This window comes from Trachurus trachurus, assembly GCF_905171665.1.
Source record: "Trachurus trachurus genome assembly, chromosome: 10".
NCBI classification, from domain to species: domain Eukaryota; kingdom Metazoa; phylum Chordata; class Actinopteri; order Carangiformes; family Carangidae; genus Trachurus; species Trachurus trachurus.
Window position 1 is genome coordinate 14906742 of NC_139894.1, and position 27449 is coordinate 14934190.

A 27449-nucleotide genomic window follows, 5' to 3' on the forward strand; every position below is an offset into this window, starting at 1 on the left:
TTTTCTTCCTGCTGGTCATGGGGAGTGGAGGAGGCGGGAGGGGGGGTGGGGGGTGGGGTTGGGAAAGTAGGTGTGAGCAGGAATGTGCAAGGACAGAGAAGTCTTTGACCAAGAGTGAAGTCTCTGCTTATTAGGTCACCCATCTCTCCCCATATCTGTGTCTGTCTTCCCCTCCTCGCCCTCCCTCCCTACCTCCATCTCTCTCTCCTTTAGTTTCTTTTATCCTCCTCTGCATGTCCAACTTCTCTCAGCATTCTCTGCTAAGCCATCCAGCAGACAGGGCAAATAATTTCAACACTCATTTACCCTCAGTGACAAGTTTAACTACATGAATCTGAGACTGGAGTCATAACGACGCAGGAAGTCTGCACTATTAAGGTAGGCACTGCACATTGTGAAAGAATTGCATTTGTCGGCAGAGCTCCAGTAATGAGAGTAAATCCTAGCTATCGTATTGCTTCTCAGGATATCTGAGCTATAGTCATGATTCCTTCAGATTAATATCACCGTGTAGACATGGTGTAGCGGCACAGTGGCTTTGATCCTCTGGTGCTTTATCTGCTCAGTTCAACTGTCTTTTCTCTTTTGCTGTGAAATCCAGAAAAGCTTTGTGTGCTATCTTTTATCATCCTCAAGTCCTTTGATTTAAAATGCACATAGTGGCTGAAAAATGTCCTTCCAGGTTGCCTTGGCTGGAGTGGTCAGGAAATAAAGAGCAGAACGCAGACAAGAGGCGGATATTCTGTCTGTGCTGTTCCTATAATTGGTCAATTTTGAAAGTGTTAAAGCAATTTTTTACTGTAGGAAACAGTCATGAGCACATGGGGGTGAGGGCTGTAGCCATAGCAGCAAGATGAATATTGTCTGTGTCACTTTGTGGCATGTCAGTGAAATCTCTGCTGGTTTTTCCAGCATCTTTGGAAAACACGCAGCACACACGCTTGACTGAGCAATGCCACATCCAATCAAGGCTGTAAATAATGCATGCTTAAAGCTTGACTCATGTTTCTGAAGTTTAAAACGGGAGACAGACCCACCGAACGTCTCGCACCGTGGCCTGATACATGCCCGCGTGATGCAGACGTGTGCCTATACGAGACAGCGATAATAGAGACATCTGTGTGACATGATTTTTGAAGACATCATTTCCCTTTTGTGATGGCTTTTAATGTTTCCCGCATCCAAAACGAGGACTGATTTTCTAAATATTTAAACAAGTTTATAAATACAATCTTCCAGGTGCAGTGATGTATGATATGAAGAAGCTATCTGAGAAATAGTTCAGAGAGGAGAGATTTGAGGTCACCAACAGGGCTGTCTGTCACTCAGTTCACTCCTCACCACAGAAACAAGCCTCTCTCTCTCTCTGAGCGATCTTTCACCCGCGGGGGTGTTGTCTTGGTGCTAGCAGTGGTGTGGTTGATGTTTGTCATTGTTCAACTCCATTTCACATCTTGGAGAGGCAGCTTTCCAAAGCAAACAAACAATCATGCCGCCATCCTGCACTTAAACTTCATTGTGTCACGCGTGGCTTCTGCTGCCTTGTTTGCATCCACAGCCATGTTTTATTCACAAAACCCTGAACTGTGACATGAATCAAATCTGCGCACAGAACTCGGAGGTGTTTATGCCATTAGGTATTGGAGCTCAAGTGAGGAAGCGTGCACTGCACAGTCACACGTGACCTCTGATTACCGGCGGAGGGAAAGAGACGAGAGCAGCGCAGAGTGGGTGAGATGTGCAGTGGATTGCTGATTCACACAAGACTCACCTACACTAACAGGAGTTGTCTGAAGAAGAAAAGGCAGGGAAGGAAGTGGGGAGATAACGGGAGACAGGAGTGAGAACGAAATGGTGATGATTCATGTGAAACTGGAAAAAAAAAAAACCAACATCCAGCCAATCTGAGGTGATGTTGTCTGCAGAACAAACCAGAAAGGTAGAGAGGAAAATGAATATGGAAAGAGGATGGTAGAGATAAAGAAAGAGGATGAGTACGCTGCGAGGAAGTCTTTCCCTCCCTCTCACTGGGGAGCCGCTCACTCAGATGTTGACACTGCAAAAAGAAGAAAAAAACTTCTGCCTTCCTGGTTCATTTCGGGCTCAATTTGTTTTAGATAAACCACCTGAGCTCAGGAGGGAAGTCCTTGAAAAGAAGTGGGATGTAAAACTCATTAACACAGAAAACCCACCATGACCCTGTTGTTTGTGAGTGAGTGTAATTTATGTGTGTTTATGTAGCATGAGATGGATTCAGATGGATGAGATGACTCTCGCTGCAAAGGTTAGAGGTTGTGTCCTCTTCCTGCAAGGAGGAAACATATCGACCAGTTTAAAAAACGATGTGATAAGAGCCTTCTGACCAAGCAGAAGGGAAGCTCCTGGACATTGACGTGTGTGTGTGTGTGTGTGTGTGTGTGTGTGTGTGTGTGTGTGTGTGTGTGTGTGTGTGTGTGTGTGTGTGTGTGTGTGTGTGTGTGTGTGTGTGTGTGTGTGTGTTATAAGGTTGAGGGTGTTAGTTGAGAAGCCCAGCTGCTGCAAAGGTATAAAATGAACAGAAAAGAAAGGAAGCCTCTGACAGCCCGATGGCCAAACACAAGATTTATCATGACCTATGAACTTGGCAAAGCTTCTTCTGCCCAGAATGATGTGTGTGCATGCGGGTGTGTGTGTGTGTACACGTTCATGTGTCTGTGTGTGTGCAACAGTGCTTGTGTGTCGTTGTGCGTGGGCTGTCTCCCCCCCCCCCCCCCCCCCAGCTCTGTCAAGGGGTTTGCACCTCTTCAAGTCTAGCCTTACATGCCCCCTCACTCTGAAAGACTGTGAAAACAGGCTTTTTGTCTGCGTTTGTTTCCCTCAGTTTAATGGAATGGAATAATGGGATAAAATGTCGGTGTCTCCTGATTCAGGTTTTCTAGCTTACACACAGGAGAAACGTATTCAATGTGACTCTCAATTGTTAGCTATATTTTTGTATTTTCACATTTTTAACATCTTTTTAACACCCTTTTCATGATAGGTTTATTCACTGCAGGCTGATAGAAGCTGCTGGTGGTATCTGTTTGCTTGTTTATTGTTTTACCAATCCTGATTGATTAACGCTCAGTCACTCCGTAGCAGACGGACCAGAGGTTCTGGCCTCGACGGGCTATACATTTTCCAGCCTTAGACTAGATGAATCTACTCAAATAAAGGATTAATGTGTTCCCGGGCTTCCCCTGACTCCGACCTGCACCAGGCTTCGTTCCAAAGAGCTGATAAACTACAATATTAGTGAAGATCCTGTCTATTCAGAAGTATGTACTGTAGGTTTGATTTTCTTAACATAAAAGTTTGGTATCAGTTTAGGCAAAGCATCATAGTGAATGAAATATGAATTTAGTCCATGCTCCTTCCATTTTTAAGGCTGCACAACTTGGCAGTTGAGCTGCCTTTGACCCTCCTCCTTACTAATTTATTATATTATATCTAGTATTTATTATGTGCTGCTTTCAGCCACCCATTCTAAGTGGATATCTGAAACCAAAACAAAACTCTAGGGGCTGCCACAGGTAGCCTACCGGCAAGATAATAAGTCTGAGTAATAGACCCATGAGTTTAAAAGCTTATCAGGGACCAAAGCAAAGCACAAAGTCTAATACTATACATCTGCTTTGGAAAGTTATCACTGTGGCAATTGTTTTAATCTGTTATGATAATCTTCAAGTAGAAAAAACATCATTCATTTTAATAAGTATAGGCTGATCGAATAGGATTGTGCGCTAAGATGTATTTGAATGGCCAATGGACCAACCTGCTGGATGATGAAGGCTTCTGTGTGGTATCCCTTGTGTTTTAGACTGGTGGTCCTATTGTAAACCAATTGTTTGTTGTGTGTTTTTTCCACACAGAGATAATGGGTATTTGAATATTGTGTTCCAGTGTCCATAAATTGGGTTGGTGGGATGAATGTGTTTATTTGTGTTAATCCATAGTGGACTGTAATACTCACTGGGGCGGAGCTGACTGTTCCTTCCCTGTGTTTAGCTGCGGGGCGGCCCTCGTGGCCGGGATGCCACTGTGTGCCGTGCCAGTCCACAGTGGACGGTGAGGGGCAGGAGGAGGGGACCGAGTGCCGCAGACTGAGAGGAGGTGGCCCACACCAAACAGGAGACATGAACCTCTGCTGGAACGAGATCAAACGCAAATCCCATAACATCCGGTAAGAAGACATTCACACACTGGTGTTTACTGGGGGACAAGATGCTTTGTAAAAAAGAAAAAGCTGGATGGATGTTTTTCAGAGCTACAGTATGATGTTGTTGCAAAGAGAGGCTGCAGCGTTTTAGGTGATTCAGCTGCTGTGACTGAAACAAAACTACTGATTGCATTTCTAAACTTTCACAAAGAAGTTTATTTTATGACTTTCTCAGTGCACACTGGGTTTCATTTGGACCATTTTACCAGCGAAACAAAACTGTCTTTTTTTTTTCTTTATTGAGATTCACTGAGTTTATGAACAGTCATAACTCCAACAACGCCAAAGCAGAAAGCAGATACATGTGTGACAATGACTGGCTTTTGCAAACAAACAGACTGGCGGAGGTCATCAGACGCACCGGGACATTTCCTGATTAGTATTTCTCTGTTCATTTTATCCTGCACTGTGAACTGGCCTGAGATGGAATCAAATGGCCTGAATGATTGTTTCTGTCCGTCCCTGAAAACACCCTGCTCCTTAACCCAGTTTCTGTAAATACACCATTGTTTGCACACGCCCAGATGATTGCACATTAATGTGCAAAGGCTTCCATTAGGTTTAATGGAAGCCTTCTTTGTGTGGGACTCATGGCTTTTGGCTTCCCCAAAGTTATCGTTTTATACAGACTGTTAATTGCTGGGAAATTACTTCTTTTGCTAATTGAATAATAAGTCAGTATTGTGTGTTTAATTACTGAGGCAGTTGCTCTTTTGTGGTTGATCAGTTAGGAAACATTATGCAAATATGTGTACATTTATGACGAGCCGGTCACACGGGGGAATAGAGCTTAATGAAGTGTAACATCTATCTATACTGTCTCTTTGTTTTCCATTTTCCTCCTAATGATTCCTCTTGTTGCCATTCATGGTCAGTTTTCAGGCAATTAAAAATATTATTGTCTAATAAAGTGCTGTCACAGAATAATGCATATTTTAGTGCTCCTTCCAGTCAGCTTCTTAATTATTGCTATAATATGGGTTAATACTGCCATTGCACAAGTTACACTCAAGAGGTTTGCAAGTGCAAAACAATTAGAGGGCATTCATGTTGTTCCTTGATGCTTAATTGGAAACTGTCCAGGCTTGCTGCATCATTTCTGTTTCTTCAATTCAACTGGCATCCCGTTTAGACAATTGGCCCCTTAATTGCTTACTTGACCCTGATGTATCTAGGAAAAGGGAGGGGGAGCTTAAGGAAGGGTAGTTGTGAAATTGGTTAAGACAGTTTCCCCTGCAGTCCTGTGTAATGAGATCACTATGGATGGCCTGCAGTGGCTGTTTATACCCGAGCTGCTCTCTGACTTCATCAGGCTGAAAGAGGAAGTGGGGGTGGGGGCAGGAAGAAGTCGATAGAGGGATAGAAAGAAAGAGGGGGAGAGAAAGAGTTAGAGACAGCTGGTATGAAATCATAATAGAAGAGCGATGAGATGCAGGGAAATGGGAGGGGTAGAGGGAAAGAATAAGCATGAATGAATGAGAAAGAGCTTCAGTGAAAAGCTGTCTAACCTTGAGGCTGAGTACTGTCCAGGGGAAACGTCCGACTGCCTTGAACGCCAGCGGCTGGACAAGACCAGACGACTGGCTCTGTAATAGCCTGTCTGGCATTGATTGACAGGTGCTTGAGCTCTGCTTCAATACAGGTTATAGCTGCTTCCTTCTATCCTTTAAAGCCACATGTACATGATTCCCTATAGTATTTCTGTACCTTGATGTGAATTCACTTGAATTCCTCATTGTACGTTGGTACTAAATTATAAACACGGCTAAGACTCTTCAGCAGGAGTCAGCAGTTGGTTCTCAGTTTTTTCAACATTGTTCACTCAGGGGGGCTTGGACAGCAGTTTAGAAACGCAGGCCTATATTGAATATGAAGTTATTTAAGAATAACACGATTTCATGACACTTTCTGGGGTTTTATCTGAATGCAGATTGCATTTCCTGTGAGTACAGTAACTAGAGCTGTGATCATTACTTATTAAATTACAAAATGTATGTGACTGTATAGTTTAAAGTATGAGTTCAGAGATGTAACTAGTTGTCCAGGTGGCTTGTCTGGGTCATTTTTAAATGTTATGTGGCATTTGCCTAAATCTGTATTCATATTCATATCTAAATTAATTGTTTATGAAAAACCATGATTTAATGAAAAAATTTAAAACTTTTGTCTGTTGGTGTAAGTATTTGTTGGTGGGCCATGTTTGGCCCGAGGAGGGGTCCTGTCTGCCTACAGCTGTTCAGCAGCTATGCTAGGGGCTGCAGAGTAATATTTTGAGCCAAATGCTAATGCTGGTATGTTAACAAGCTCACAGTGACACTACTAACATACTGATGTTATGCAGGTGTAATGTTAAACATGTTTACCTGCCATTTGTTAATTACAACTAAGGCGGATGGGATGTCATTGTTTTTGCATGTTTTGAGGCTGTAGGTGAAATGTCAGTGGATAATGAAAGTGACAACAATGTCTCTAACAAATTTAATTGCGATCTATACACAAGCTCTTGAATCATTTCAAAAATCGCATGCCAGCCTCATTGCATCACTAAAGTTGACAGGAGATTCACGCTCTGGTGAACGTGTTGCATTTGCCCAAAATGTCAAAGAAATCCATCAAATAATCTGGAGATATTTCAGTGTGAACAAGAGTGGTGGACCTGAGCCACACCGTTAGCACGGCTAACAAAATGATCAAGATGATGTGTGAACACCCACAGAATAGAAATCAGTTATGAAAAAAGGAGCAATAGGAGGAGTGAGCAAAATGCATTCTCTAAACATTTGGCAGCGACACAGAGAATTAATGACACAGTGTGGCTCAGTTAGAAGGACTCAGCGTTGATAACAGAAGGTTTGGGGTTTGATCACTCGCTTGGCATCTTGTGTTGGAAACAGGAAAAATCATAACAATGTGAGCCACTCTACACACACTCGCCAGCTGTGCTGCATGGGTTATTGACGACAAAGCAGTGCTTTGATGCCACCGGCAAAAAAAGTGTAGACACGCTGCTTTTATTGCTGTTTGCTTTGTGCTATATCAAGTTGTGGTTTAATGTCTTGTGCAGGATTGAGATAATAGCCCCAAACAAGTGGACCACAACAGTGTATTGCACCGTGTCTATAGTAATCACCAATGAATGAATACATAAAAGAGACATTTATTACCACAAGCATATTTCTGAGGCCATTCAGCCATCTGTAACTATTGTGTAAGAAAATACAGTGTGAGAGTGTGGGAGGTTTCAGTGGATTTCTTTAGATCAGTAGAGACTGGCTGTGTTTTCCAAAAATTATTTTTCTAATGCTGGTGTAATTCATTCACAGGACAGCCATCAGGCATGCATTCATTTGTGTCCATTCACCTTGACTGGAGTTGCCTTCAGTGCATTTAAAAAAAAGGGAATTAAGCTCATGATAACCTTCTGAACCGAGCGAAACATCTCTTTAGACTGTGAAAAAGCATGTGAAGTGCATGTGTAGCTGTGTTGCATTTCAAACTAAGAAAGAAAAATGTGTATTTAATCCAAAAAATCCCACTCTTTCTGAAGCTATTACAGTGATACTGTTTGAACAGCACAAATGGGACACATTGACTTGTGTATGCAATTTTAATGATGCGAGAGCCCAGCCAATTGGGATGCACTCACCTATGCTTTATATTTTTAGCCACGCCAGAGTCACGATTTTAGGGAAGGAGATCTCATTGTGCCTGCTACCTGAAATATCTCAACAGCTATCAAGTGAATTGCCATCAAATTTTGTACAGACATTCATGTTCTCCAGAGGACGTTTCCTAATGGCTTTCTCCATCACTTGACATTTCTGCTGGTGCCAACGTTTACAGCTTTGAGTGAAATGTCTCTTTATGTGTTGCCAATAAATAAAGCACAGACATTAATGTCTGCAGGTCAAATTTTATGCGTAAGCTGTTATAATTGCATAAGCTTGAAAATGCTCAAAGCAGGGCTGTGCTGAATTATAGCATTTCCAATCTGCTAGTCGACTCTCAAAATGCCAGTATACTCCGCCTGAAATGTTTGTCAGATGGTTGCATAGTACCTTTGTGCCTTTTCTGAATTAATTTATGATGCATATGTCTTTATTTTTGTAAAGGAAAATACAAAATTCAGACATGTTACAATTCAAAATGTAATGCATTATTGTCTTAATGCTGGATTTTCTTATGCGCTGTTAGCTGAAAGCTAGCAACTTTCCATTGGAAGGCATTATTTTTAGGATTTTAAGATTTTTTGACAAAATAACAAGCAATACTTCCAAAAGTTAACTCAGTAAACATCACATCATGGCTCACATTTTAATTGATACTCCTTCAGGAAAAGTATATAATATTAATATTCGACCTCCTCCTCTGTTTTCCCCCTGGTTCCACCAGGGTTATCAACCTGCAAGTGTGAGCACAGCACCAGAGGAGAGGTGCAGGGTGTGTGTGTGTGTGGTGGGGATAATTATATATGCCACAAATGATTCACTGGTTGTAAGAGCTCATAATTCATACTCACTTTTAAGGGGTAAAATACGATTGCATGCCAAAAACAAAAGACCTGCACCTGTTTGAAGCATTGTCACATCCATGAGTTACATTATAGCATCCTTTCATTGGGGGGACAGATTCATGTGCTCTTTGCATGGTGGCATGCCATAAATTTATTTTCTGCAACCATGTGCATCACTATGAATGTCATCCAAGGGAGCGTGTTTGAAAATGTGCATTGTTATTCCCAAATTTTAAAGTTATTGCATCTCCCCCTCTACAAAGATTTGGTTTTTTGGTCTGTGCTCATCTGAAGCAGCTGTGAACGCTTTGGATTTCCATCACAGTCATCACAATGAGCACATTGTCCAAACAGTACGACCCAACCCTTAGTCCTGTTCTGTGGTAGTGTTAGTGATGTGATCAGGGGATGTTTACACATTGCTGTATGCCACCTGTCAGAAACAAACCTATTCAACACATATCTGACCGACCCGAGCTTCTTAGTCTCTTCGGTATGATCTCCAATGTAACAGCACTGATTAGAGTATCAGCCACACCGGAAACAATATCAGGCATTGTTGAGGTACGGGCTGTTCCACATAGTGAGGTGCCCACTGTTGTGCACTGCAGGGAATGCCCACCAGGGTTGCTGTGGGTGGCTCTGTGGCATGCCATGAATGTATTTGCCGCATGGCTCAGATAACTGCAGAGAGCACACCACCCACGCTTAGCGTCTGTCTGAGGGCAAGGGGAGACCTCTGAGTCTGTTTTTGTCTCTGCCTGCTTTTGTCATTAGCACAGTGTTCCTGTTTTATTCACAAGTGGGTGGCTTTGGCTCAGGAGGTAAAGCGGGTTGACTACTAATCAAAAGGGCGGCAGTTTGATCCCCATCTCCTTCAGTCCACATGTCGAACCATCCTCAGGCAAGATACTGATACTGATAGAGAAAGGTGCTGTATGAACACATCTTTGTGTGTGAATGTGACTAGCAATGTAAATGGATAAAAGAGCGCTATATAAATGCAATCCATTTATCAGTACAACTCTCTTTTAAGGTCTCTTTAATTCTCATCTGGTCTTCACCTGCTCACTTTCCCCTGCCCTCTGCTTTTGATATTTCTTTTCTTGTACTGTTCCACCCTTATTCTTTTCCATATCCTCTTATCCGAGCCAGTTTCTTCTACCAACATCCCAGGTTTAGTGTAATGCCCTTTGGTGGTTCTGTGCCCCACTTTTCCCTACATCATCCCCAGGCAAGTTACAGTACGTTGCCTGTAGGACTTATTGAGCTCCAATTACATGTTAATAATAATTCTATTGTTCAGGGTCAGAGGTGAAAACCTGGTGCTGTTAGAACTGTTAGTGGGAGCGCAGGTGTGTCTGGGACTCTACTGGGGGATTCAGCTATCAATCATTCAGTTGCTTGAAGAAATAGATTTTTCTTTTGCTCCTGCCTTAGAATCATTTTGTGATTCAGTGGTTTATTTCAGGGCGGGAAAGAGGCAGTGTTTTTTCAGGATTCTGTGTATATACTGTACTGTATTTGTCCAGGTTCACAGTTTGACTCCATAATACTGATGGGTGTGGTTTCAGCCCCGAATAACTCAAGTGTGACCCACATTTCAGGATTTTGATTTTCAGTTCTGTTCCATTTGTAAGCTAGTGACAATTTCTGATGCCTTAATCAGCTACTTCAGCCTTGTAATAATTAATACAACCCTCACACAAAGCCCTATTCTCTTTTTTCTTTGCGAGACTGCCTCTGACGTCATGTGTATCACACTTGGTAGAAGCTGTTGAACCGGGGAATGAAGATTTATTAAAGACACAATCCCAGCCTCAACTCTTTTGGGACCGGCGCCATATCTCGTGGCAGGGCTGACGACAACAAACTTTGACACACTTTAATGATAAAACCAACCATCTGGGAATTAAGAGCCCCATGAATAATTTGAGTTCGAGTGAAGCTGTGAGGAGAGCGCTGAACTGTGCATGGTTACCCCCCATCATCTGGTGCAGAACAAATCAGAGGTGGTGTTGCACCGATCAGAGACAATGCTGGACTTTTTGAACTGCTGCGGTGTCTGTTTGACTTGCAGAAGAAGATAATCAAGTTTTTGCGCACACACTGTACCCAAGCATGCTGAATGGTTTATATGGTACAAATCAAATCCCCAGAGGAGAGAAAACACTGAGCTGTTACAGCTGCAAGAACAATGAGGGCAGGAGGATTGGAAACATGCTTTGCACATTAGCCCTCTTTACTTTGAGACTGTGCAAACCAAAACCTATATGGAGGTCAAAGGAGGACAAGTACAGTGTATTCAGATGGAAAAACTGCTTTTTAGGTTTGACATTGGATCATAATTAACTTAAATTGTACTCTTGTGTCAACTGATATTACAAATCTAAATTGATCTTTAACACCTGCTTGTTTAGTGTTAATAAAGGTGTCAGTCAAATTTACAGAGAAAGCAAGGCGCAGTGTTTTAACTTTTAATGATGGGAACATTGGGATAAATATAGTGTCTTTAAAAGTGCCAGTACACCTGCGTGTACAGATGGATTATAATCAATCACATTCACAGCACTGATGTTCAGGCTCTTGTGCTGCTGCTACAGTATCATGAATTTTGCAAACTTGGCTCAGTAACAGGCAGATTACCCAGTGGTTTATGTTGCCCACTGCAGGCACTATTAAACAGTTCTTCTATACCTGTGAATCAGCAAAATGTTTTCAAATCTAAAACATACAGTACACTTTAATGATGCCTGCAGCCTGAACTCTCTTATTTTTTCGCTGCTTAGAAAGAAGCTGGATTTATTGAGATCGATTGAAAAAAAAGAAAGAAAAAGAAAACGTGAAAATGTCACACGTTAGTTTATGTTTTGCCTCAATACAAGATAATCTTACAGTTTGTATAGCACCTTAAACCAATGTTGTGCAAAAATGTACAAACCATAGCATGTAATGGTGCACGCACTGTACTGAAGCTGAACTCAAACAGACCATAAAGCAGCCTGGTTTAAGATTGGATTGGGATCATTTTATGAATATTTCCTCCTATTATTTCCAAGTGTCTCTTCTTTCCTGCTGGACTAACAACACATTATGAAAAAAAAGCTTCCCGTTTAGTCCAGTGCATGTCTGCTCATGCATATCTCCTGTTCCTATACATCAGTGTGTCTGTGTTTGCATCTGACAGAGTAATTTAAATGGACAAGATTCCCTCCCATCTCTCCATACCAGTACACAGTGTCTAATGGTAGTGTCATTGAGTGAGCTTTAGTGCAGTACATGAGCCACTTTAACCAGACACACTCGGTCCTGTGTTGACTGTACATACTGTGGGCATCTGTATAACTCTAAACCTATGGCTGTACTGTATTTATTTATGTGACAGAGCCATTTGAGATCTTAGCACAATGAGGAAGCGCTCATGATTCAGCATAAAATGTTTGAATGTGGGTTTATTATAGCCATGAGTCACTGTGATGCAGAGGAGGACGAGCTTCTGGACCAGGTTCAGTTTTTGTCCGTAAAGCACGGCTTCGTAAGTTTTGGCGCAAGACGGGAACAGCGGCATCTGCAGGCAAACATGATAATTAGAGGATGTGTGGCCTCCAAGTCGGAGCAGTTGAAAGTAAAGGAAGGGGGCTAACTCCTTGTGTAAGAAAAACAAAGCCTTTCAATTGCTCAGGCAACAAAAACAAAATTAACATCACAGTGCAAAGCAGCAATTACGTTGTTGAGTTATTCAGCTTATCTGATTGACTGACAACCACAGATGTTGTGTAATAAAATGTAGGAGCTGTTGTTTGTTCTCCTCTTTCATGATGCCTTACAGATCTAGCATCTTCGGCCTAAGATCTATAGTTGGTCATTTGTGCCATAAAGTGTATTTCACTTCTTGCATTAAAGCAGATATCAGTGGAATGTTTTTGTTAATATAAGTCCTAAATAGTCCTATTTTCCGTCAGCAATCACTTACATGAAGTATTTCAGCCTAAACACGAGTCTCTCCGTCACTCTGCTCTGCTGTAACCCGAGGAGAAAATTTTCCTTGTGGGATACAAGTGTTATCCAATGAGGAGAGAGAACGGCATGAAGGGCTGTGTGTGCAGCCAAGGGATGCGCGTGAATGTGGTGACGTAGCACGAGGACCAATTGATGCCTGACAAGGGCGGGGGCTGCTAACTCATGGTGCGTTCAAAGAAACTCGTACTTTGTGTTTTTCCTTCCTGTGAAGTCATACCAGTTCGATCTGGTACGAGTTCACGGGTCGGAAGTTACGAGTGGCCGTTATAGGGAACTTTCACAGACAACAGGACGGTAAAAACACGAGCTACGGGTTACCTGGAACGCTACCAAGTCGTAGTTGTGACTTGAAGCTGTAACTTACGGTTTCAAAAGCCTGCCTTGAACGCAGCATTAGCCGAAACGGCCGTGAAGCTGATATCTGCTTTAAATGGTTCCCTGGCAACCCAAGCTACTCAGTGTAAAAGTCGGTATTTGGGGACAGAAATCAATAGAGATATAATTACCCCTGTTACAAGTCAGTGCATCATCTAAATGATTGTGGAGCTGTTATTTACAATAAAGGTGCAAATGTCACACTACACATCTACTGTAAGCTTTTCTTGGTCAAATGACAGCATCGTTCATTATTATAATGTCATTGTGGAAACTTTATGTTCCATCTTAACTGAGAACTGGTAAATTGCTTCTATTTGTGATTTGCGATCTCAAAGTTGGAGTCGCCTTTAGTCACCTTTATACAAACTCACACTCAAAAGCAAGCAGGATTAATCAGTGTAAGATAATTAGCCTGTAGCCAGCAGTGTGAAGTTAAGTGTAAAGTTATTTTCAGACCAGCCAGATTGGCACAAACAAGCACCCCATGTGCAGTTTGCTGATTGTACACCCCACAATTTAGTGGTTCTGATGTTAACACGCAATGTGATTTTTTTAAATTTACATATTAAAGGTATAATAATTCTTGTTTTTTGACCTGATATTGTGATTTGTAGCAACAAACATGTAAATTTACCTTGTACAGCTGCAAGGAATTTGTCGTAGGAGTGTACCTCCCAGTGGGCATGAGCTGCTGTAAATGATAACACATGGACAGTATTTCCAGTTGTGGGAAACAGCCCCAGTCGCTGGTCTGATCTCGTCACTTATCAAGTGTGTTTCCCACAAATCTCAGTTAGACAGCTGTTAGATGAAACGCTTTAGGCAAGGCATCAGTAAAACTCCTCCACCACTAGAGAAGTCCCTGAATGCATCACGCACGACACACTCTGCCCCTACTGTGCAGGAAATCCAAACAAGCAGAAGCGGAAAGAGAGAGAAACCCAGGAAAAGCTGGCAAACGTTCACAGTCTCTTTACAATCCACAGCTATCACACCACATTATTTATTGATATTGGAGTTGAAATTGTTCACCTACCGACTGCTGTGATTTGGGACCACCAGGGAATGCATGTGGGCTACGTTAATTTGGTCCACACAGCGTGATCAGTCCAAGTGAGAGATGGTAGTTGCTCCAAGTGACAGTGATCAGGTGTTTGGGGACTGATGTTGACTTTCCATTAGACTGGGGAATGTGTGGTACACTGTGCTGTGATCGGAGCATGTGAGTGACACAGGCACACGTGGGTCTCCATACATCATGAACCACAGTGAGTGAAGGTAAACTTAGGATATCTAGTTTGTCAAGGATTCAGGTTTTTGTTTTGATATGTATAAGCAGCACACTTCTGCCTACACCCTCTGTAGTTTTCTTCTCTTCACAGTGTTTGATTCAAGATTGTCCATGTTTTGTTAATGTTGTATTACTCTCTGTATAAGCAGAGAAAAGCGCTCAGGGTCAACTTGTTACAGTGCAACATTTTTTCAGGCTGAAAAAAGCATGTTCTGATTATATTGATAATATTATATTCTTTTGTTCTTGTTGGGGTCGGTGATAATCTGAGTTCACCTGCCTGGACATTGTTCTCCATCTTTATGCTGCAGTGCAACAGGCAACAATCTATTTTCTTGACAAACCTCCACGCGTTGCTCTGTGAGTTTGGGCGGTGGGTGTAGCTACAGACAAACTCAGGTTCAGATGCATGAGAAGTGAAATTGAACAAAGTCGGTACTCTCCGTGGCTGCTTTACAATAAAAGCTCTCCTGTGGGTTGCTGGTGAAAAGCTTTAAACGTGGAGCAGCAGCGGGACGGGTTTGGCTTGCATTAAAATGCCGACAGCGTTAAAACAACAATGCAGGAGCAAAGGTCTGAAACAAAACTCAAAATCAGAGGGACTTTCATGGTTTGCTGAATTGAGCTGCACAGAGCCAGTGGAGAAATTACTTCTTCACACAATCTCTGGCTCCTTTCTGAATGTGATAGTGTGCGTGAGGCATTTGCAAATCCATCGCCACTTTGAAATTGAGAAATGTCAGTTGAGTTCCTCCAAGCTCTTTGTGAGGATGCCCTCTGCTTGTTTTTCCTGGTGGTGTTTTTTTTTTTTTTTTTAACAGATAACAGATTTTTTTCTATACATGTTTAAGCAAAACAGTTGTATTACATGATGAAATGTGATTACAATAAATGTGATTAGGTGTAGGGTTTTAGTTAATTGCGATATTGTGCTGTGACTCATGGTGGTGGTGCTGTTACCTCATAATCCAGAGCCCTCCTGTCCTAAATTATTATTATTTTTTCCTACAAATTCTGTTGTATTAATTGTTCATTTATGGTACTTGGCTGTATATTATTTTATTTTGTTGACAGCTAAACTTACACATTTGTGCATTTAGAATATAAATAGCATTCAAATTACAATTTCATGTCGAGAACAAAGCAGCCTTGACAGTTTATACTGCTGTGTGTTCCAAAATAATCATACACAGTGGATTTTACACCATTATAAGGTCCATGGATGTAATCTTCATACTTGTTACTTAAGATCATGATATCTGCTTCAGTCTTTCTGTGCACTTCCTCGCTGTGGTGACACAATGCAGTGCAACCACTGTGCAACACGACACAACCGAAAGCAGTGAAATGCAACACAGACAAGCCTGGCTCTACTCTCTTCTCTCTTTCAACATGTTGCCAAACTCCCCATCGTCATTTCTTCACTCTGAAGAAACCTGAGTCTGTTCTTAACAAACTAGCTAAGAGTGACAACATGACAGTAAATGTGTAGCTTTGCAATCTACTTTGATTTAAGGCAGTGTGACATTCCCGCGAGATCTAGAAAAGAAAGAAAAAATATATATATTCAGACACCTTTGAATAGGGAACTTTTCAACCAAATGCAGAGCTGCTGTGTCAGTGTGGCCCATCACACACCCTCGCATTTTTTGCATACTCTCGCAACATCTCTGCAATTGGGAGAGCGAGAGAGAGGGAAGAGAGAGGAGATAGCAGCAGGGCTGTACTCAAAGCTTCTCTGGGCCCTGAGGCAACGCACTAGCTAGCTTCTCTCTCCTAAAACAGCAGAGCACTGCTCCTATCTCCTATGCATTAATTAATCATCGAACTGAGCACTAAGCTTCTCTCGGTAATCTCTTTGTCTGATTGGGGAGTTGAATTTCTATTTGACCGCGTTATTTACTTTGCATGTTAACTGTCAAGAAATGTGGGAATACCACAATAATTATCATGCAACAGAGTTTTTGTTACGCTGACACAATTTCATGTATTTACACTCAAAACTGAGTGATTATGATTTGTATTCCCTGCCAGAGGTCATGGCAGTTCAGTGCAGTTTTCAAGGACACATGGATGTTGATTGTTACCTCAGCTGTTGCCGTGTGAATCTGTGTATTCACACCCAGAACAAAGGTTGGGCTCTCAAGTGTTGGGCTGCATATTTTATCTTCTCTGAATCCTCTGCATGAAACTAATCCAGGAAATGAAAACGTCTACAATCTCCTCAATGACAATACGTCTCATTTTGACAACCGGTCTCAGTTTAGACTATCTCATCATGTGCTCCCTGGTGAGATTGGCTGTCTTTCAATCTTGGAGCCGTTGTCTGTGAAGCTGAACAGATGAGTTCGTGTGTTGAGCTTGTTCTGTGTGGAGGACAAACACAGGAAGCAGCCCGCCACGCACTCAAGTCACTCAGGATCCCATTATCCCATTTGTATTGATTAGCACTGGTATTGTCATCAAGCCTACAGTAAAGAGTGTTATTGAGCGGTCTGAGATAAGAGACCCACACACACTCACATGCCATCACACACACAGAGCACAAAAAGAACATGAACAATTTTTGTTTGTGGTGATTTTGGCCTTTTGTTATTCTCCACCACATATCTGGCTTTCTGTCAAACATGTATATCTATACTGGAAACAATAAGCACTTAAAGAAATAAACCCACCTCCTAATAAAGTGAAGGCGTGAGGCTGAGTCACTATGTAACACACACATGTATTTATTTCTATCCCTGTGAGGACCTTCATTGCACTCTCTAGCGTCCAACCTCAATCTTGAAGGATGAATCTGGTGATATTCTATATTTTCTTATTGCCCACAACAAATCCCATGAAAAGACTAGAACCAACCACACATAGATCCAAATAGCAAACACTGTCTTTGTATCTAAAGCCAGTCACAGCCATAAATAAAGATTGGTACTGTTTTGGTTCACTCTCACAATATATTTTTTCAGTTGTGTCAGGCACCTGTTTTCAGTGATCCTAAAATTACTGCCTCACGGTGATGATGCCGTAGTTTTGACCATTACAGTAAAATACAGTACAAACATAAAATACACTTTATTTTATCCACCTGAGTTACAGTAAATTGTTTGATAATTACTGTAGAAAATTTGCCAGTTGTGGCCAGAAACATGCTTTGAGGTCACTTTGGTGTTGACCTTTGACCCCCAACATCTACTAATTAGGTCATCATTGAGTCCATGTGAATGTTTGTTCCAAATTTCAAGAAGTAACCTCAGATTGGATGAGATTAGATTAGATTAAATGTACAGACAAACAGACAATCCCCAAAACATAATACCATGGGCCCTGATTGTTGCCAGTGCAGAGGCATTACTGTAAAAAGAAAAAACACTGTACACCATTTCCTTATAACTGCAGTGAGACAAACTGAGTGACTAGCTGGTAAACACAGTGGGGCATTTAGCAGCTAAAGAGCTTAGTAGTACCCCCAGGAAATAGAGACCAGCACAGAGTTGAAAGAGAATGAATAATGGATCTCCACTCACCAGGTAGCTACTGTATAAAAAAATCCTTACTTCTACTGTCCACTGGCACAGACAACGATTTGCTAACAAAATACACCAGCTTCATAGGGTAATAATATGTTAGTGTCACATTTAGAGGTTGGTGCTCTGGTACAAAGTGTACAAAAGAAACAAACAAAAGAACACCTACAGTTTTTCTCAGTCGCTTCGGTGCATTTCTCACACCACTATTAACATTTGCACAACAGTTAGTGCATTTCTCAAAACAATTAGTACAAACTGCAAAACCTAGTAGATGACCTGCAAAATAGCATCACTTACTCAATATTCATGTCAATGAAACTGTTTTCATTATGACAGTTTATTCAGTTTATTAAGTGTTTTCCGATGCAAAAAAAAGTCAGATCTTGGTGACACTACCTGAAAATGCTCAAGACAGCACTATACACTACTTGTTCAGCCATGTGAAAACTACAGTAAAGTGACACATTTGTATTTAGTGAAGTAACTGATACTGAAAACGTATGTTTCACATTTTTACTGCATAGGTTCTTTGCAATTCTACTTTGTTCACAGCATTGTACAAAAGAAAAATACACTACAGTCATTTATATACAACAAACATAAGAAACACCCTTTGTGTAGAGCTGTGCACAACTGTAAACAATATTGCAGTATTGTAACTGAACTTACAGAGTGCTGTAACTCATTCCTGCACATCCAGATGTCCCTGTCTGTCTGGCCACATATTTTCATCTACATCACTCTGTCAATTGTAACAACTGAAACGGGTTCAATATTCCCAAAGATACTGTCATCCTCACTTTGTATCTCTCTCAACCTTATGGCATTGTTTGCACCATTGCACAAATGTCTTCCTCTTGTTGCAGAGTAAAAAGGGTCCTCTTCCATCTCTGTGAGGTTATCTTGCAATCCGATATTACAGTAATGTACAGTACATATACTGCATCAATTACTGTAGTGTACAATACTGTAAAAGTGTTTCCCACTTGTATGCTGTAGTACAGTACCATACTGTAAATATGGCAAATCTTTACTGTAAGTAGGTTGCTGTAATACAGCAAAGGACGGAGAAATTGCTACGATGATGTGCACAAATGACTAAAAATTGTGGAGTTTGAACTAATAGATATGAAAATCTGATCTGAGAAAAGCACCAAAGCGACTGAGAAAAACTGTAATATGTTAGTGTCATGCCCCAAGTTCTCCGCCACGTTGTGGCTCGGCTTTTAGTTTGGGTTTTGTCACTGTCTTGTCCTGTGTAGATTCTTGTGTTAATTTGTAGTTCTGTGTCCTGTTTCTTTGTGTTGTGTTTTGTCTCGTTTTCCCTGTTATGTACTGGTTTCCTGTTTTACTTTGAAGTCTGTGTCTGATCCTTGTCTTCCTGTTAAAGGGATAGTTCAACATTTTGGCAAATTGGCCCATTGCCATAATTGCTATAGTCATAGCAGTAGGTTCGTTACCTTTAATTGTAGGTGTAAGCTATTTTCAGTACGGCGGAGCGCAGCAGCAGGCTGCTTAGAGCTACGCTATGGAGGCTAAGGGAATTTCTTGGTTTCCCTCATCAAACTCATCAAATACAAAATCCCAAAACTCCACAGCGCTTTTGTAGACAAGTTGTGAGCTGCACAACCACCACGCTATGAGATAATGACGGAACGATACGAAACGGAGCCGTTTTCGAGGTAAATTCATACAAAACCGCTGATGCGCGTTGCGTTCAGGGACAGTTTTTCAGCAAGCAGTCTCCGTATTTACCCTGTATTTACCTCGAAAACGGCTCCGTTTCGTATCGTTCCGTCATTATCTCATAGCGTGGTGGTTGTGCAGGTCACAACTTGTCTACAAAAGCGCTGTGGAGTTTTGGGATGTTGAATTTGATGAGTTTAATGAGGGAAACCAAGAAATTCCATTAGCCTCCATAGCGTAGCTCTGAGCAGCCAGCTGCTGCGCTCCGCCGTACTGAAAATAGCTTACACCTACAATTAAAGGTAATGAACCTACTGCTATGACTATAGCGATTATGGCAATGGGCCAATTTGCCAAAATGTTGAACTATCCCTTTAAGTTTCCCGCCCGTTTGATTACCTCATGTGTCTCACCTGTGTTTGATTGCACCACCTGTGTCTCGTTCCCTCATGTGTATATAACCTCTGTGTTTCCATTGTCTCTTGTCGCGTCATTGTCAACCCATGTCCACGTTGTTCAATGCTGTGTTTCTTTGTTCCGGTGCCTTGTCAAGGTAAAATAAAGCCTGTGTTCTGTAGTCTGCATTTGGGTCCTGAATTTCCCCCTTCCTGACAGTTAGCTTCACATTTAGAGGTTGGTGCTCTGGTACAAAGTGTACAAAAGAAACAAAACAAAACAAAAAACACTTGAATGCAGATTAAAATCAAATTAGTCTTCACACTGATAGAAGAGCACACCCACTGTTTCCTCTTCTCGTCCTTTCCTTACCTTTCCCTCTCCCTTTCGCTCAAAATTTGAGGCATCTCTTAGTAATTCAATGCACCAGAACTTGGCCCATAAATAGCATATAAATTAATATGATGCTGTTTCCAGTGTAGATAAAATAGCTTCAGTCAGCCACCTATCCTGGCAAACCTTTAGCCTGGCCTCTCTACAGCTTAGCGGGGCAGGAGTTGTTCTTGGCAGCGCTCGCCATGTGACGACGATTCCATTACATTACAACACAGGCAGAGCTCTATTTGTCTCACCCTCTGTGTGTGTAATGGAAGTAGCAGTGATGGGTTAGTGTGCTGTTAGTTGGCGCGTGTGTGTGTGTGTGTGTTTGTTTGTGAATTTTTCAGCATGAGTGTGTGAATCGGATCACTGCTGTGTGGTGTGAAGTGTTTTGAAGCTTCTTTGCAAAAGTGCTAGGGGTCGACTCATCTTTTGATAGACAACCTTACTGAGATGAATCCAAGGTCTGGGTTCGCTTCGATTTGAGTCAGAAACCTCACTCCATTTACACTGTCTGTGTCTGTACCTGTCAAATTATTATTTTTATTTTTTATTTTTGGTCGTGTGTATGTGTATATGTGTGCGTGTGTGTAGTCATGCCTCTTAGAGCCTGTTCTGCAGGCGCTACAGAAAAAAAACCACTTCCTCTCTTATTCAATTACCACAGCAAGCAGAGCTGGAGGGGTATCAAGAGGCAAGGGGACAGCATGGTCAGCTTCACACAGGGTTTTTTTTGACACAGGCCTATCAATTCAGTATGTGCACTTACAAGTCTGATTTCACCTTTCTGTCTTTTATGCTTATATATAGTTTCAAAGCCTTTTCCCACATGTCCTCCTGTAACAGGCATCCCTGAAGTGATACCTAATCCCTCATGTGTCACAACTCATCTGTGCCAAATTCAAATGGCCTCGCTCACAGTCCTCTTTCAGTCACTGATATGACATTGCTGCTGGTGGTCTGCCGATGCTGCAGGATCAGTTGCACTGAAATAGTTATTTTTATTTTCTTAGACTCCACTATGTCGAACCTATGTTTAGCAGAATTGTCATTGTATGACTACACTCACACTGGCAAATCTTAAAGTCTTCCTCTGGCTGCACTTGGGCTGTCATCTGAAAATCATTCCAATTACATTTTACCCGTTTGCACCCCCCACCCCCATTTACAGATGTGTGCAGAGTCACTCTTTCTGACTCTTGCTCTCGCTCCCACTCATCATCTCTGATCTGACAGTGCCGGCAAATTTTGATGTGCAGGAATAATGATATTTGAGTGCTGGCTTCTGGTGTGTAATTGAAACAGTGGGACGCTTTCGTATACCCCCACCTCACCCCCCCACCCTTTCAGTGCCAGCTGTGCCACTGATATAAGGGAAGTGGTTCTCTCAACCATCTCTCATGCTGCTGGCAGGTGGCAAGCAGATAAATTCTCTCCATTATTTGTTCCTGGTTTACCTGCAGCAGCAGCAACCTGTGACTCTGTCTCTCAACCTCGCCGTGCCTGTGCCACGAAGCCTGCACTAACAATTTGTTTTGACAGCACTGTGTGACACAATACTGTGTTGCAGGTACATATACTGTACAGTGACGTCCACATTAACAATTGCTGTTTTTGGATCATCCAATTTTGAAGTTAATTAACACAGATGGCAATCCACTAGTCGTCCACTCTCCTCAGATACTGTCATGCTTTTCATTTGTGCCCAGCCAACAGCAATAATGGTGGCAGATTCACCACCAGAAGGCTCAGCAAATTTTTCAAAAAGTGAGCCCCCAGTATCAAACAGTGTTAGATAGAAGCACCGTCTCATTGCTAGTCTGCCTGAGAGTAGAAATTACATTCAGCCCCATGACTTGAATCCTGACTCTTTTTTTTTTTTAACCCTGCGAAAAGGTTTATTGATGAATTATGCTGAAAATGTGTTGATAAAGTGCAGTGTAAATATATGAGGAGTGTAGATCAGTTTTAAAAAAATGATAAAATGTAACATTAAATTGTTTTTTATAATTCAAACCCAGTCCTATTTAGATGCTTAGTTTCCATACCTGGAGATGTTTGGCAGGCCGTTGTGTTAAGAGTCTTTGAGGACATCAACAAACTATGTTTGGTGAACCGTCCCCTGTGGAGATTGCTTGTAAACAAACAAACCTTCTTGTTTACATAGTGTATTACTCGCCAGAATGAATTGCGTGTGTCCTTGAGCCCTAACAAACATGTTTGAATACATTTCCTTCAACATTAAGCATTTAAAAAGCATAAAACAAATAAATAAATAAATCCTATTGTTGTGCACATTTGTATGCTAGCTGACTTTTGTTGTTTTGCTAACATCACTGCATATCTTAGGACATTACTGCAACCCACTGGTCAGTGAAACCGTGTGAAACCGTGTGCAGGAATGTGCACCGGAAATGAAACAGGAACCTACTCATAAAACAACTCCATAATGTTAAAAATGCTCAGGTTATATCTTAAGTCATGAGTGTGGTGAGTGTGGCTAAAATGGTGCGGAAACTTTGCTGAATCCAGTGAAAGGTAACTGATACTGAACTCGACATAGTTATCACATTCAGAAGTCATTGATTTCAATAAAGGTGGTCAAGGTCAATGCATTAATAACATATTTAGGATATTTTATTACTATGCCAAATTCAGTGTCTTTGATTATTTCTTGATAATAATTGTTCTTTTTGGTAATTATACAATAAAGTTACACTCCATACTTACTTACTACTAACCGTAACACTTAAAAATATCACAGTAAGACACATTTTGAGCAAATAAAATCAGTTAATTAATGAACAATGGACACTCATGCAATTAATTGTGATGAAATATTTTAATTGATTGACAGCTCTAATGGAAATACTATGCAGTACAAAGATGCAGTAACCACAGTGAAAAGATCAAATTTCCAGTGTATTTCATTCCAACATGACTCATTCCACATGCAGTCATGCCCCTCAGGGATAGTAAACTGCTGACCTTTTCATAGCAGAGTCCACAAAGTCCTCCCCAAATGCGTATCCTGACACTTTGGCTTGAGCAGACCTGCATGTTGATATACAGCAGCTGCCTGAATTCAGAAAGGCTCAGACCTCAGGGGCAATGAAAGGCTTGTGCACAATACCCCTAAAATGGAGCATCAATTGAATATGTTTTTATTTGATTTAGAACTTTTACCTGTTAACAGGTCACTGACCTTTTTAAAATATGACCCAGATCAGTGGACAAATCAGAGGGCCTGCAAGTCATCGGACAACCCATGCATTACTAATGGATTCTAACTGAAAGTTTAAATCCTATATACCAGAGGCAAGCGTGGAGAGAATGAAGGTAGTGTACAAAAAAGCTCCCTTTGGGTCTTTCATACTACTGGGGGTTGTGAAATTTTTTAACCGGTGCTTTGGTCCTTTTTATTGCTTTTATCGCTGTGTCCCCCCTGATCTCCCTTGAATTTCTTTTCTTACCCATTTCAAATATTTTGTGCAAAGGGCAAACATTGAAGCAGTATTTATGGTGCATTTGGAATTGATGTGGCGAAAACGGCATGGCACATATCTGAAAATACACACATGCACACAGCTGTCATAAGAAAGAGTATTGAAGTCATAGTTATGAATAATAAAGTTACAGTTACTATTTGTCACTCATGTATGAAGATGACACATAGAAAAAGACATCATTAAATAATATAAAGAGTAAAAGAATGAAAAGTAAATACCAGACTTAAGGAGTTAATATGATAGTGGTTGCAAAATTGCAGCTACAGTATTTATGCAGAATTATAGTAGCTGCCTATACAATGATGAGAGTTATTCCCTCCTTGTTTCTATCAGTATTGTTAGTGGTTTTCTTGATATAATAATAGTAATATAATATCACTTTACTTTACAAAGCTACACAGTGCTTTACAAGTAAAATGAGAATGAAATGAAAGAGAAAAGAGGAGTTCAAGAGGGCACCATAAAAGTGTAGAACAGCATATTATAGGGAAAAAGCACTGAACGACTGAAACGGAACCAGGAATGACCGAATCAAACAAACTTGGTGTCACTTGAAAGAGCTCAATAAAAAATAAGTTTCCTCCAAATGCTGGGTCCCTAGCTGCTTCCTGGACAGAACATTCATACAGACACACACACAAAAATACACAAAACACTCTCAAATTATAATAGTAGGGTTTGACAAGTAGTAAAGTTTCACATTTGGATGTTAAAGCAGGCAACCTGATGAAGGTCTGAGGACTAAAAGTTGTGTGTTCTTAATAAATCAATAACCTGTGTAAGTGTACAGTGTGGGAGTATTCTCTGTTTTCACTTTGTCAGCCGTTGGTCTTCTCTCACGCACCTGTCCATTTCTTTTTAAAAGGTCTGCATACGTTTTGCTTGCTGGACGTTTAAGCTTAAATTGTGTTGACATCCTGGATAGGTGGAGACATTGACCTAATGTCATCTGCAATATCTGGTTTGACTGTTAGAGAATGTTAGTGTTTTCTGAACTAACTGTATGTGCATCTCTCTTCTCTGTGTGTGTCTGTGTGTGTGTGTGTGTGTGTGTGTGTGTGTGTGTGTGTGTGTGTGTGTGTGTGTGTGTGTGTGTGTGTGTGTGTGTGTGCTGGCAGGGTGCGGCTAGAGGCATTCTCCGACAACAGTGGGAAGCTGCAGCTCTCCCTGCAGGAGATCATAGAATGGTTGACAGCCAAGGATGAGGAGCTGTCGGAGCAGCTGCCCATAGGAGGCGACGTGGGGGCCGTCCAGCACCAGAGGGAGTTCCACCAGGTAAAGTGGACGATAAAAATGTTTGCAGTGAAAATATTACACAGTCAGAACAAACACTGATGGGAGAGTCTTTACTCTGTCCGAAGTGGAAAATAATTTCCACTGGGTGTCACACATATATAGACTTGTTGTGTGTGTGCATACAGTATGTACACAGGTGTGTTTGTATCTACAGTATGTGTGTGTGCGTACGAGCTGTACTGTATATCTGTTCATACAGTAAATGCCCATGGAGCCTCCACAAATAGATTGATATTACGATTGCATACAAACATAAGAATAGATACAGAGATGTATTTGGTTCAGCATTGTGTGTGGCTGGAGGGACTTCCTCTACAGTGCCCTTCTCTAGTCCTATTTCTACCGCCATACAGGCGCAGAGGGGAAAATGGATCGAGGGCGTGCCCAGGGTCATGTGCTATGGTCTGTGTAATGTGTGTGATGGCTCTGTCATTGAGATCTGAGTGGTTGAGGGGGGAGGAGCGGTTGAGAGGCCAGTTATTTTGGAGGCCGAGCCTGTGAGGTGGGTGGGTTTGTTTGTTGTTAAGCGTTCATCCTTCTCAAGAGCAGCAACAAAAGGTGAGGAAGGAAACCGAGCTCTGGGAGTTTGCAGATAACGAACGAATGAACGTCTTCACTGGCAGCTTTTGTTGATATCAGAGATGGTGATAAAGGCTGAGCTCATTGTCTACGTCTGAGTCGAGACTAGACAGTTGAAGTTCAGCTGTCATTGGTACCGCTGATAAAGGTGCAGTGTGTGTTGGGATGGCTGGAGAGTAGCTCCTCTCTGCTGAGAAGGAGTGGTCTATTGAATGAACAATGGACATGAAGTTAGAGAAGAGGAGTAGATATGCACATTCTGAAATATTTTGGCGACTCATCTTGATTTCAGGAAGTGTTTTGCTTACTTTTAACCCCAACCCGTATACAGTAAATTCGTTCAATCAAATGCTCAGTTTTGAGTGATGCAGTCAAAGTTGTTGATTTGGCGGAGCAGTTCCTTGTTTACTCATTCAACACAGTCACTCTGACACAACTTATGTCAAGAAAGTGACCGCGCCTAGCGAGTGGTTTCACAGCTACATTTGGCAGGAAAGCCTCTGCTGTTTGCGGGAGCTCTCGACAAGTCCAAGCAGCGACATGGATTCTGCTGAGCCGATCCCATGTGAATCTTACTTAACATGAAACAGCACATAATGAGGAGGTTGTGGCGGTGGAAGCATCTGTGGCAGCAAATGGCGTTGGCATGAGCGTGATCGTCACAGTTATGCCACCTGGCTGTCACAAGAATGACTGTGAAGTGCCAGATTTTTGTGCGAATACTAGTGAAACACACAAATGTCCCATAATGTTTTGCTTAGCAGTTGCTGCCTGTGTAGAATATACCTAGTAGAAACTCCCAACATGTTTATTTTTGTACTCATGTATGGCTGGTTGTCCAACTCTTTATGTTCAGAATTGTCATGGTGTGTTGCTAGAAAAAGTTGAACCTGTTTGAGCTGATGCAGAGTTGTTTGTCACCTCTCCTCAAGATCGGCTGCAGTTTCCATAGTGCTGGTGTGATTGCAGGCCAGCCACATCATGATTTGTAGTGATGCATCTGAATGAATATGATTGGACGTTACTACACGAATGTGAATGGGCCACTGACTGAAAAGCAAATTGCAAATAACTGGAACCAATTCTGCGATAAAAGCGCTTCTTCAGTCCAGTGCCTGAACTAACATCATGCTTCATTTATGGAGCAACATTTATGATTCATTCTGAGTCGTGTTTGCGTCCACTGATCAAGTCAGTTCAATTTTCATTTTTACCAATCCAATGAAATGCAGTTGCTAAACTGCAAATTGCAACAAAACACGAAGAGTGCTCTATATATTTATAGGATTTGCATATGTGTATCTGTGTGTAGGTGGTGTGATCTCTGTGATTTTCTGCTGAAATCAATACAAAAGTGGTGAGAGTGAGTCAAAACTGTGAAGTCATGGCAACCTAATAACACAATAGCCCCAAAAAGCTGAGGGGAGAGCAAACCATTATACACATTATTATTGATAAGTTGTAAATATATAAAAAAAAATTTATTATAGTCATCTTAAAGCAATACTTACCTTTCTGGAACTTTTGCACATTTCTTTGTCTAAGTTAAAATGCTATTAATAATCTGATGATACATTAAAATGTAAGAGAAACCCAACAGGGTTAAAAACTCATCATTTTTTCATTCTCATATAATTCT

The 27449-nt window shown here is 41.4% G+C and overlaps 1 protein-coding gene across 1 annotated transcript in view; it reads left to right on the forward strand.

Moving 5' to 3' along the window:
* The first annotated feature begins 244 nt into the window (after positions 1-244).
* drp2 (dystrophin related protein 2) overlaps positions 245-27449 on the forward strand; it is a 77619-nt gene continuing 50414 nt past the window's right edge. Inside the window, exons 1-3 of the mRNA XM_083980650.1 lie at positions 245-378; positions 4027-4201; positions 25054-25210. Coding sequence (XP_083836776.1) covers positions 4155-4201; positions 25054-25210 — 204 coding nt within the window. The 5' untranslated portion in view covers positions 245-378; positions 4027-4154. The remainder of the gene's footprint in view (positions 379-4026; positions 4202-25053; positions 25211-27449) is intronic.